Consider the following 13893-nt stretch of genomic DNA (forward strand, 5'->3'; position numbering starts at 1 on the left):
AGAGATTAACTGCTATTCTGATGTTGCTCTTAAAGCCAGAACTAGAAAATCCAGATAAATTATAATAATGGAAATAATTGTAAAGAAGAGAAGAGCTTACCAGCTACTTTTTGTCTTTTACTAATCTCACAACCAAGTTTTTTTCTTTCACTTTCCATTCATCCTCTTGTGTGAAAACTCTTTTATCATAATATGAAGGAAAAGCTGTGAGCAGTTTAGAGAACAGCTGCATGTATTCACAGAATCACAGTAACTTGGGCTGAAAGGAGGTTCCAAAGGCCATGGAATTTAACTACCTATTCAAGGAGTATTTTTTTTTGCCTATCTTCACTAAGTGGCCAATGGATGGAATGTTTTCTACCTACTGAAGTAGCTCATTGCATCTTATGATGGCTCTCTTAGAAAGTTCCCCTTGGGAGGGCTGGACATGGTGGCTCACAACTGTAATCCCAGCACTTCGGGAGGCCGAGGCGGGTGGATCATCTGAGGTTAGGAGTTCGAGACCAGCCTGGCCAACATGGCAAAACCTTGTCTCTACTAAATATACAAAAATTAGCCAGGCGGTAGTGGTGCATGCCTGTAATCCTGGCTACTCAGGAGGCTGAGACAGAAGAATCACTTGAGCCTGGGAGGTGGAGGTTGCAGTGAGCCAAGATCACACCACTGCACTCCAGCCCGGGCAACAGAGTGAGACTTCAAAAAAAAAAAAAAAAAAAGTTCTCAGTAAACCAAAGTCTGTCTCTGTCTTACTATTGTCGCTACCTTGTTGTATCTCTAAGAGTCATTAAAAACAAATGTAAGCCCTCTTCCATATGAAAACTTCTATTTTTTCAATTTTTCTTTACTTCTTTTTCCTTTTTTCACTGTTTCCGTAGACACTGACATATGAAGTCCTTTCTAAAGAACATGACCCCCTTCTCCAGCTAACTTTATTCCTTTGAATGTTCCTAGTATGAAATGCTATTGAGTCCCCTGTGTTGGGTAAGGCACAAAAAATTTAAATGCATACCTAAAATTATTTTAATTTTAAAAATTACTGTTTCAAACTTTGAGTTACCTAAACATATTGGCTACCAACTTCAAATCAGATGAGGTGTTGCTCAAGCATGGCAAAATCTTCCTTATAAATGTACATACTTATATGAAAACTCTGTGAATTCAGACTCGAGTATTTTTAATATTATTTAAATACAGGTTTAGCATTACTAATCTGAAAATCCAAAATCTGAAATGCTTGAAAATCCAAAACTTTTTGAACACTGATATGACACACAAATGGAAAATTTACACTTGATCTCATGTGATGGAGCACGGTCAAAATTTTCATGCACACAATTACTGAAAATATTGTGTAAAATTACCTTTAGGCTACGTGTATAAAGTGCATATGAAACATAAATGAATTTCCTGTTTAGACTTGGGTCCCCTCCCCAAGATATCTCATTATATATTAATATGCAAATATTCCAAAATCTGAAAAAATCTGAAGTCTGAAACACTTCTGGTCCCAAGCATTTTGGATAAAGAATACTCAAGCTATAATTAATTGCCCTTAGTTCTACCTAATGTATAACAGTCAAATGTTCACACAAAATGTTATGTGTTAACTAAAAATTTCAATAAACATTTAAAATACCTTTCTATAAAGTTTTGCTCTGCAGTTTATTTAAAGAGGATGAATTATAAATTCTCAAATTATACAGATAGTTATTATTCTCTTCATAGCTGACAACTTTCACCCAAAGTCAAAAAAAGAAAAACAAAGTCAAAAACTCTGAAGTTTCAAGGCATTTTAGGAACATGATTTTAGCAAGGTCCTGAGATGAACTGAATAATCCTATTTCAAGACCTTTACTTTTAAAGTCAGTAGAAGCTACCTATGACATTTCATACATACTTAGATTATTTAGCAGTTCACAAAATACTCAGTTGAGTACTTGCCACACAGAGTATTTTGAAAGGTTAACATCATCTAAATTACAATGACAAAATCATTAAATATTCACACACACTTACCCAAGACTCATGGTATAACACTGTTAGTAGATACATTGCATAATCATAATTCTGCCTCCTTAAAGGGCACCTATTAAAGAGAAAGCGGGAGAAGTCAAAATTTTAAAAACTCAGTACACAGAATAATTTGCAAAATATGCAATATACTAAATACAGAAGATAATGTTTTCAGGTATTCCTTTTCTGCTTTAGGAAAACTGTTTTTGGAATAAAAATAGTCTTTGTAGTTCATTACTTGAGGAAGCTAAACACCGGTGTTATTTTAACTTAATTTCGAGTATCTCTTTGTTTTCATTACTAATGGAGTTATCTGTATATAACAATAGCTTACGCTACTTTTACTATGATTGTGTCCAATATAAGTTCCCTTCACCATCTCAGTGCTAAGAATCTGCCAGATAGCATGAACATATCTGATGAGTTCATCTAAAAAGTAGACATAGGGCTGGGCATGTAGCTCATGCCTGTAATCCCAGAGGGTGAGGTGGGAGGGTTGGTTGAGGCTAGAAGTTTGAGACCAGCCTGGTGTTAGCAAAACCCTGTTTCTACAAAAATTAAAAAATTAGCCAGGCATGGTGATGCGCACCTGTAGTCCTAGCTACTTGGGAAACTGAGGCAGGAGACTGCATTAGCCCGGGAGTTCAAGGCTTCAGTGAGCTATGACTGTGCCACTGACCTCCAGCCTGGGTGACAGAGTGAGACTCAATCTCTAAAAAAATTTAAAAATAAAAATAAGAAGTAGATATAGAAAGATGATAGATGTTAATCTTGGTTTTCCTAGAGCTGATTCTTTTAAAAATGAGTTACACTATATAATGCTGTGCTGTTGCTGCTGTATTTAAAATGGAACTAATAACTTAAAATTAGGTAAAACTTCTACATACATGAGATGACACATTGAGCTTTAAGGATAATAAAATAATATACAGAAAGACACAATTACTTCCAATTTCTTTAAATATCACATAAAACCATCATATGACAAATAACTTCAACTATACTGCTTATTCTGTACTTATATTTATTTAAGTCCTCTACTCTAAATAGTTACCATAAAACATATCCATACACTAACACTTGTAAAACTACCTAAAAAAAAAAAAAGCAACATTATTGTATACTCACAGAATTTCAAACGATAACATTTTAAAGGCATTTTTTAAAGTTGCATGAACTAGAAAAGCCAACATTATCTGAAGATAGTAAAAAGACTATTCCTAATATATTTCAAATCTACTTTCTCCCACATGGTAATAAACACAAACCATGGTCCTGAGCTTTTTCTGCCTCCACACTGTTGCAATCTCTGCATGTGTGTCAGGCTCCTTCTTCCCACCACTGCGAATCATGAGACCTAATCGATACTGACACCTCCAGATGCTTTCAAACAGGGATGGGCAGGAAGACAGCAGATCGGCCTGCGTACTTATCTCTAAAATGGGTCTTTTTATATTTTGACATAATTTGGAAACAGCTAAAGTATAATTCTAAAAATAAAACAGCCATTTAGTGAAAACATACCAATAACCTTTCTTTACTTCAAATAAAAAATGATGCAATTTATAAATTCATATATGATAAATTTAATATTGCCTTTATAAACATCTGTCCTGGCTCTGAGATTTTGAGTATTTACAAATGTGCCTTCATCAATTTCCAAATAGATCCATAGATCATTTAATAATTTTACTTTTGAACTACAAGATTTTTATATGCTTTGAATGTGTAAAAGCCTGCTTAAGCATTAATCACTAGCAAACCACACTTTTTTCTTCTAATCTCTCTCTTGAGTTTTATATACATGGAAATATTAAAATCAAGGTTAAAAATAACATTAAATTAGCTAAGCATGCCACTGCATAAAGATCACAGCAATAGTAGGCTAGTGTGAGGATATTAAAAACATGAATTAGAGAACTCTGCTTAATAAGAAAAGGCTACGCCCTCCCCCATCTTCAATATAGTTTCTTTAAAAAGGACGGCCAAGGAATTGGAGGACAATGGGGAAATACATGTGACCAGTCGGCTGAACTTTTTTTCCATTACCTATCTGTTTTGATGGTAAGCACATCTGTGGTCTTGCAGTATCGCTCTCCTACAAGTTTAATTAATTTCTTCTTTGCGTGATCATCTAAATTCAAACTGGAAAGCTTTACCTTAAAAATAAGAAAAGTTATTTGAAAAGATAATTTCATATAATTGTTTAGTGAAAAAAACGTAGCAACGTTATTCCTATTAACATTAAATCCACTAAAAAGAAAGCTTTCCAAACTCCTTTCTATACAGAGCAAGCAGTTGGGACATATTATAAACCCTGATCTTACTCATGGAAACAGAAAAAGGGAAGGCAACATACTGTTTGAAGTTCTTTGAAAGTTCTGGGCATTAATGCCTTCCCTGAAAGAACTAATGACATATCTGTTAAATAAATGAAATTATGGTGCTTACGAGTAGCACTAATAAAATTAAACTCAATTAGCGTTAGTAAAGTTGGAATATAGAAATAAATAGATAAAACATAAGGGCTTTAAGAAATTTCTATCATGCAATTATGAGACTTGCATCATTACAACAAGTTCTACCATGCAATTATGAGACTTGTATCACTGCAACAAGCTTTTTTTTAAAAGCTACAGATATCTCATGGAAGCTGGAATACAGCATCAGGGAAGGATCAAAACAATTGAAAAATTCATTTAGCTCAACGTTTCTCAAAATGTTAACACTACTCCCACAGGCTAAGAAGAATTTTTTTAAAAGGCTCTTTCTGTTGAAAATGTTTAGGAAATGCCGAGGTAAATTGGGTTTTTTAAGGTAGCATTTTTTAGAACAGATAATATGCTAATAAGCATCTTGAAATTTCAAAATGCAGGGTTAATATGCAATGATTCTCAAATTTATTTGACCTCAGATTCCACTTTTCAAGGGACAGTTCACAACAGTAGTCTTCCTTAGACGTATTTTGGGAAGTGCTAGAACAAATGAACACACTTTTTAATTTGCGGAGAATAAGAGCATGGGCTAAAGGTATTATCTAGAGATGAATACGTTTGATACAAGAAGATAGGCCAGGCACGGTGGCTCATGCCTGTAATGCCAGTACTTTGGGAGGCCGAGGCGGGCGGATCACCTGAGGTCGGGAGTTCAAGACCAGCCTGACCAACATGGAGATACCCATCTCTACTAAAAATACAAAATTAGCCAGGTTTGGTGGCGCATACCTGTAATCCCAGCTACTCAGGAGGCTGAGGCAAGAGAATCACTTGAACCCAGGAGGCGGAGGTTTTGGTGAGCTGAAATCGCGCCATTGCACTCCAGCCTGGGCAACAAGAGCAAAACTCTGCCTCAAAAAAAAAAAAAAAAAAAAAAAAAAAGAAGATAGGTTAGGTTACACACCAGAATACAGTTAAATAAGGTAAAGTATAGGTTAATCTTCTATGGAGAGCATTAAGAATAAAAAAGAGCTGTAACTATATCAAGAAGAAAAAAAGCTAAATAGGATTTTGAAATCTATTTGGTTTTCTGTAGCTTCAATAACTCTGTACACTTCCCTCAAGACATCATAGTATAGTAGCCTATTTATTTTCCCATTTTTTCCCCACTGATTTGAAACCCTTGAGGGTAAGAATGATGCTATCTCGTTCTTGGCAATGGCTTAACACTTAAAATGCATGCAACAAATATTTGCTGAATGAATACATAAATTTTTAAAAGGGAGGATATATTGTTTTTTAAAGCACTGTGAATTTTTGTATTTTGTATTTGAAGTAGAGAAAACAGATAAATATAAATGCACTCTTAACAACAACTCAAGTAATATGAATACTGACTATTAACTCTCAATTAGACAATGTGAATCACCACAGTTTTCTGGAAAGAGAATGTATCAACTACCAGGTTACTGACTTGACAGATAAAACAAGCCATTTTATACTCTGATTAAAACCAATATGAAGAATTTTTTACAAAAAATAAAATATACCTTTATTATGATTATGAATACACAAATATATGCACATATGCATGTATAAAGAGGGAATAAGGAGAGAAAAATGAATAGTTTTTACATTAGGATAGTGAGAATGTTGTGATTTTGCCTTTTTTAAACCTCCCTTCAATGAAATCATAATAATGTCTAACAATAAATTTAAAAGTTTCAAAAGCTTAAAGTATTCTAGCTTTTTATATAAGAAGTGGTCCAAAAAAAGGCAGCAAAGCTGATCATTACTGTAACGATGTAATGTAAGATCACATTCACATTAATTTAAAACTCACATTAACATTAACATTTTAATCTTCAATAACTATATGGCGTTTATGCCAAAAATCATAAATATTTCAGGAACAGTTGTGTGGTGCACTCACGCCACCTGGTAGCACTCAAAGGCACTGCAACATTGTAGTCTTTAATCTGGGCTAATACTTTAACCTGGGCTGAGTGGCATTCACTGTCTTTTATCAAAATTCAAAGTACTTAGATATTTTGCCCTCCGTTGCTACATTTCAAAGAATCAATATAATACTGTTAACATTATCCCCAAAATAACACCGATATTTCAAATCACAGGAGGTGTTGGTTTTATATATATATATATATATATATATCTTCAAATGACTACATTTTAACACAAAAAGAGCTACATAAATTCGGAAATGTCTAAACTTGTGAAATATTTTCTCTATATGCAAGTATGATGTGGTTAGTTAAAGAATGGTGGTATTACATAAAAGACAAGAATTGGCTTCATTTGTAGATTTGCCATTTAATGTTACCTTAAATCATGTTACCTCCCTGAGACTCAGTTTCCTCAAGAACACTTAATTCCAGAATTTTTGTCAGAAATAAATGAGATTAATAGAATAAAGCATTTTTGAAGTAAAGTTATATATAAGTTGTTTTTAATCCTAAACTTTTATTACTATCAAAATTTTTTTTTCTGTGCATTAAAACATTTGAGTATGTCCAATAGTAGTTTCTAACAGTTGACTACCTTCACGATATTGCTTTAATCATGCTGGACTGCATGTGCTTTAGTCCACCTGTTTGACCTATGTTTACCCTTGAACTACATGGCACATCCAGGACACCACCATTGAGCCTCAACAGCCAGCAGGTGGAGTGCAGAGTCTAGCAGGGCAGACATGAAGTCAGCAGAAGGGGTACAAGGGAGCAATGAAGGCATCACAGGCTAGCACAAGGCACAGAGAGGAAAAGCATGATACAAGAAATGAAATCTGGTGCCATCCTTCAAATAAAGCAATGAGATTATTTTTGTGTGAAATAAAATAAGCAAACTTAGAACCAGTAGCGACATCGGATGTCAATTCTAGGACTGAAGATGGAGGCCCACAAAACTTGAGGTGAATAACGTAAATTAGGATCTAGGTTTTCTGACTCTCAGTTCAGAGATTTTTCAACATACAACAGAGCTCAACAACTGTTGGTTGTAGTTGTTACCATTATTATGAAAAATAGGTAACATTTAATAAGTTCTTAAAAATATGAACCTGTGGAATGGTACAAGCATGGCTGAACTTTCAATTCTTTTTTTTCTTTTATTGGGATTTTTGAAATTTTATACAGTAAACATATACTGTCTTTGTGATTTAAAAACAGCTTCAATCTAAGAACTTAGTATATTGTTGTGATATTTAAACTGTTCTACAAAATAAAAAAGATTGGAAAGCTTCATAATTCACTTCATAAAGATGGTACAGGCCAGGTGCGGTGGCTCACACCTGTAATCCCAGCACTTTGGGAGGCCAAGGAGGGCAGAACGCTTGAGGTCAGGTGTTCGAGACCAGCCTGGCCAACATGGTGAAACCCCATCTCTACTAAAAATACAAAAATTAGCTGGGTGTGGTGGAGCATTCCTATAATTCCAGCTACTTGGGAGGCTGAAGCAGGAGAATCGCTTGAACCATGGAGGCAGAGGTTGCAGTAAGCCAAGATCGCGCCACTGGACTCCAGCCTGGGCAACAGAGTGAGACCCTGTCTCAAAAAAATAAAGTTATATTAAATTAAGAAAAAAATTGGTACAGCCCTGATACTGAAACCTAGCAAAGAAAGAAAACTACAAATCAATCAACAATATCACTGAGGAAAATGGAAAATTCCAGAAATTAAAGATTGTTTATTTGCTAGTACATAATGCGAAAATGGTTGCATAGATTTTCAACACATTTCTTCAGTGTACTTTGAATGTTCTGGCTTAAAATACAGGCTACACAGAGTATAAAAGTTAATATTTTGAGGGTCCCAGGAGGCACCTCAAAGAGGTAATAATCACCCTCCAGACAAATCAAAAGCACATCAGTAAGGGCTCCTTGGAGAAATGCTGATTCTAGGAATGGGACAGGGAAAGAGCCCAGAGCATTTTGTAGTGCCAGAAAATAAGAAATTGCTTAAAAACAAATGATGGGGGCATGGCAAAGGAACAGAAGAGTCACTGGAAAGAGTTCCCAATGGTTAAACTCAGAACAATTTGAGCAAAAAAATAATGTTTTATTGGATTATGACACATAGTGTAAAATAAATATCCATGAGTCCATACTGATACAAATAAATGATTAATAAATAGGGGAGAACGAACAAATTTGCCATATAAAAGGACTGTATATAATTTATGTGACACTTCTTTCTCAAAGAAGTGGAGCATACCTCCTGATCCTTAAGTGTGGGCTCTGCATAGTAACTTTCTTCTAAAGAGTACAGTATGGGTAAGAGGGGAGGAAGTATAATTTTATGGTGAAGAAAATGGACAAGTACTACCTCAGCCAGGTGATGAAGATTAGCACCATCACTGACAACTCATGGCCGGCACAGTGGCTCACTGCCTGTAATCCCAGCACTTTAGGAGGCTGAGGTGAGAGTATCACTTGAGCCCAGGAGTTCGAGACCAGCCCTGGCAACATGGCAAAACCCCCTGGCAACATGGCAAAACCTCATCTCTACAAAAAATACAAAAACTAGCTAGCCGTGGTGGCTTGTGATTGTAGTCCCAGCTACTGGGGAAACAAAGGTGGGAGGATCACCAGAGCCTGGGAAGGTCGAGGCTGCAGTGAGCCGTGCTTGTGCCACTGCACTCCAGCGTAAGTGACAGAATGAGACACTATCTCAAAAAAACAAACAAAACAAATCATCTTAATAGCCTATACTCTTGATATGATGTGGTGAGAATGGCACTTTATTTCTGGGGTTTTTCTCCCCAAACACATAACAAGTTGAAAGACATTCTACCAAATATACAACTAGTACTTCTCAAAACTGTTAAGGTCATCAAAAACAAGTCAAGTCTGAGAAACATCACACCCAAGAGAAACCTAAGAAATTATGACGACTAAACGTGATTTGTAAACTGGATGGGATTCTGGAACAGAAAAAGGGTATTAGAAAAAAACTAAGATAATCTGAACAAAGTAGGGACTTTAATAACAATAAATTCAATATTGATTCAGTATCAATATTAATTCACTAGTTGTGACAAACGTACCATAGTATATTTTAAGATGTTTACAACAGGGGAACCTGGGTCTGAAATACATAGGAATTCTCTACTATTCTTGGAACCTTTCTGTAAACTAAAAAGTATTCTAAAATAAAGTTTAATTAAAAAAAGTATATCGGGTAACTGCTCCATGACTGCTGTGTGAAAAAGATATGCCATGTGTACCAAGATTTCTTTGACAAAGGAAACAAACAGTGACTTCAAATACTAAATTAGAAGTTCCTAGGGCAGACACTTGGAAGTGCAATGGCACGTGGCGTGGTCCAGGTGAGTAACAGCAGGGATCTCATGTTTCTCCAAAGCAATATGGCATCCGGACAAATGACCCTAAGTAAAATTCTAGCACAGCAAATCAGCAGTAGAATAAAAGAATGATACACTATGAACTGACCAGGGTTCAGAAATGCATCAGTATATTGAAAACCTATTGATGTAATTTATGACTTCAATAATTCAAAGGAGGTAATTTCATAAATGCTAGTAGTCTAAGAATAGGATACACCATTAACATAATAAACACTATTATCTCACTGAAATCCTACCTCATACTTGAGGTTAAACACTAGAGGCACAGACAATTAAAGTATGCAACAGCATAAGGAACTACAGAAATATGACTTCAGAAATTTTATCTAATGCAAAAGACAAAAAGAAAAAACAAGCTATGGTTACTTGAAAAGGGGAATTAAAACTACCATTATTTATCGATTATGTCTTGAGAAATTTCTGAAAGAATCAGCTGAGAAGTCCTAGCATCCAGATCATGGTCTGTAAACACCATTGTCCACTGGCAGGTATGAGGGCTGCTTGAAAAATGGCTGATTCCAGGTCCGGGATAAGAAATTTATAAAAATGAGCCTGAACCATCTTGTGTCAAAATACAAGGAAACTTTCAAATGCTAAAGGATTGTAACAAAAGGACACAGGAACCAACTTAAAAGAGTTCCCACTGCCCAAAGTTAAGATAGATATACTTCGAGGACCAAAAAGAATAATGATTTTACTTGATATCCACCCACAGATTACTTGTTCAAGGGAAAAGCAAAACAAAAATCTTCACAAAGGAATGATTAGGTTGTCAGCTTCTTAGCCAAGTGCTCAATTTCGGCATACTGAGAATGAGGCCACAGACTTTACATGCCCCTGATGCAATATAAAATACATAGCAATATCTATAAAGTATTCTTGCCAAACATATTTAACTGGAATCTTATCAGTCCTTTAAATCTAACTTCCAGGTTATGTGAAATACAGGAGATAAAGAAATAAGGTAAATGACATCCAGATGCAATGGGGCAAATTCAGAAGATAGGAAATGTTACAGGATAAATACCCTGTCTCTTTAACAAGTCAGATTCATCAGGAAGAAGGGAGGGAGGTGGGGTTGTTTGCCATTCCAGATAACATAAGATACATCATTACCAAATACAACGGTCTTTGACGGGATTCTGGTTTCAATAACAGAGCTTAAAAAATACCATTTTGTAAGGCAATAGGGGAAATTTAAGTGTGGAGTAGATATTTTAGATGATATTTGGGAATTACTGACAATTTTGTTACATGTGGTAATAGTATTGGAATTAAATAGGAAACATCTCCTTAATTCTTAGAGATAACACATTGAAGTATTTTAGTGTGAAACATTAGGTGTCAGAAATGTTAAGGTACTTAGATGTGTATGTATGTGTATGAAGCAAATCTGTCAAAATATTAATTACTAAATCAAGATGCCATGTGTATGGGTATTTATTATATTAGCCTCTTTCTACTTGTCCATACATTTGAAAATTTTCATAACAAAAAATTTTAAAAAGAGAATTTGGTAAAGTAGCCAAGTGAAAAGTTAAAAGATAACTATATGACTTTTGACAAGGATGTCAAGACCATTCAATGGGAAAGAATAGTCTTTTCAAAAATGGTATTGGATCAACATGCAAAAGGAATGCAAAAGAATGAAGCTGGACCCTGGCTTCACACCATATCCAGTTAGCCCTTTGTCTCCACGGGCTCCACATTTGTGGACTCAACTAACCGTGGATTGGAACGTGGATTGAAAATATTCAGAAAAAATAACAATATAACAATTTTTAAGATGCATATTCTTAAAATACAGTATAACAACTATTTACGTTGTATTAGGCATTATAAGTAATCTAGAAATGACTTAAAGTATATAGGAGGATGTACTAGGTTATATTCAATATTCAAATACTATGCCATTTTATATCAGGGACTTAGGCATCCACAGATCTAAGAATTTACAAGCGTTCCTGGAACCAATCCCAAACAGATACTGAGGAACAACTGTATGATAATTAACAAACAATAGGTCATAGATCTAAATGTAAGAGCTAAAACTATAAAACTTTTAGGAGGAAACACAAGAGTGAATCTTTTATGACCTTGAATAAGACAATGATTTCTTACATATGACACCAAAAGCACAAGAAACAAAAGGAAAAATACGTCATACGCCGCTTAACAATATTTTTTGACAAAGACATGGCTAGGTGATTTTGTCATGTACAAACATCATTAAGTATTTACACAATCCTAGGTGGTACAGCCTACTACACACCTAGATTACATGGTATAGTCAATTGCTCCTCAGCTACAAACCTGTGTAGCATGTTACTGTTAAATACTGTAACAACTGTAACACAATTGTACTTGTGTATTTAAACATATCTAAACATACAAAAAGTGCAGTGAAAATACAGTATTATAATCTCTTGGGACCACTGTTGTGTATGTGTTTATCACTGACCAAAACATCATTATGCAGCACATGACTTACATAAATTGGACTTCATCAAAATTAAAACTTCTGTGCTTAAAAGGCTCACGCCTCTAATCCCAGCACTTTGGGAGGCTGAGGCAGGCAGATCACAAGGTCAGGAGATCGAGACCATCCTGGCTAACACGGTGAAAACCCCATCTCTACTAAAAATACAAAAAATTAGCCAGGCGTGGTGGCGGGTGCCTGTAGTTCTAGCTACTCGGGAGGCTGAGGCAGGAGAATGCTGTGAACCCAGGAGGCGGAGCTTGCAGTGAGCTGAGATCGAGCCACTGCACTCCAGCCTGGGTGACAGAGTGAGACTCTGTCTCAAAAAAAAAAAAAAAGGACACCATCAAGAAAGTAAGAGGACAACCCAAAGAATGGAAGAAAATGTTTACAAATCATATATCTGAGAAGGGACTGGTGTCCAGAATATATAAAATACACTTACAACTCAACAATCGAAAGATAAACAACCCAATTAAAAAACGGGCAAAGGATTTGAACAGACATTTCTCCAAACATATACAAATAGTCAACAAGCACATGAAAAGATGGTTATTAGGGAGACACAAATCAAAACTACAATGATACTTTCATATCTATCAGAATGGCTAAAACTAAAGGACAGGTAATAACAACCATTAGTGAGGATGCGGAGAAATAGAAAGCCTCAAACTTGCTGGTGAAATTGTAAAATAGTGAAGCCACTTTCAAAGTGTTTTTCAAAAACAGTTTGGCAGTTCCTCAAAATGTTCAATATGGAGGTGCCATGCAACTCAGTCATTCCACTGCTAGGTATATACCCAAGAGAATGGAAAACACATATCTACACAAAAACCTGTATGTGAATGTTCAACAGCATTATTCATCCAAAAAGTAGACACAACCCAAATGTCCACCAATTAATGAATGGATAAATAAAATGTGGTATATTCATAAAATAAAATATTTGGCAATAAAAAATGATAAAATAATACATGCTACAACAGATGAAACCTATTGAAAACATTACACTAAGTGAAAGAAAACATATTGCATGGTTCCATTTCTGTAACACATCAAGAATAGGTAAATCCAGAGACAAAAAGTAGATTAGTGGCTAAAAGGGGCTTGAGGATGGTTAAGGGGGGAATTCTATAGCAAGTGAACTATGTCTCAATAAAGCCATTATTAAAAAGAAACAACGGCCCGGTAGTGGTGGCTCACATCTGTAATCCCAGCACTTTGGGAGCCCAAGGCAGGCAGATTGCCTGAGTCCAGGAATTTGAGACCAGCCTGGGCATCATGGCAAAACCCTGTCTCTACAAAAATACAAAAAAATTAGCCAGGCATGGTGGCACACACCTGCAGTTCCAGCTACTGCTCAGGAGGCTGAGATGGGAGAATCACTTGAGCCCAGATGGAAGAGATTGCAGTGAGCCAAGATCACGCCACTGCACTTCAGCCTGGGTGACAGGGTAAGACCCTGTCTCAAAAAAAAAAAAAAAAAAGGTATACAAGGAATCAATACAGCACCAAAATGGGCAAATGACAAAAAATACATGTTTGGCAAAGGAATAAATCCTCAACCTCACTAGTATTCAAAGA

At 35.6% G+C, this 13893-nt stretch overlaps 1 protein-coding gene across 1 annotated transcript in view; it reads right to left on the minus strand.

Annotated features, from left to right (window-relative positions):
• Positions 1–13893, minus strand: part of MRPS35 (mitochondrial ribosomal protein S35) — a 45469-nt gene that overhangs the window by 16626 nt on the left and 14950 nt on the right. Inside the window, exons 6-7 of the mRNA XM_004052901.4 lie at positions 4063–4172; positions 2017–2086 (exon numbers count right to left, since the gene is read on the minus strand). Coding sequence (XP_004052949.1) covers positions 2017–2086; positions 4063–4172 — 180 coding nt within the window. The remainder of the gene's footprint in view (positions 1–2016; positions 2087–4062; positions 4173–13893) is intronic.

The sequence above is a fragment of the Gorilla gorilla genome, chromosome 10 (genome assembly GCF_029281585.2).
Source record: "Gorilla gorilla gorilla isolate KB3781 chromosome 10, NHGRI_mGorGor1-v2.1_pri, whole genome shotgun sequence".
NCBI lineage: Eukaryota > Metazoa > Chordata > Mammalia > Primates > Hominidae > Gorilla > Gorilla gorilla.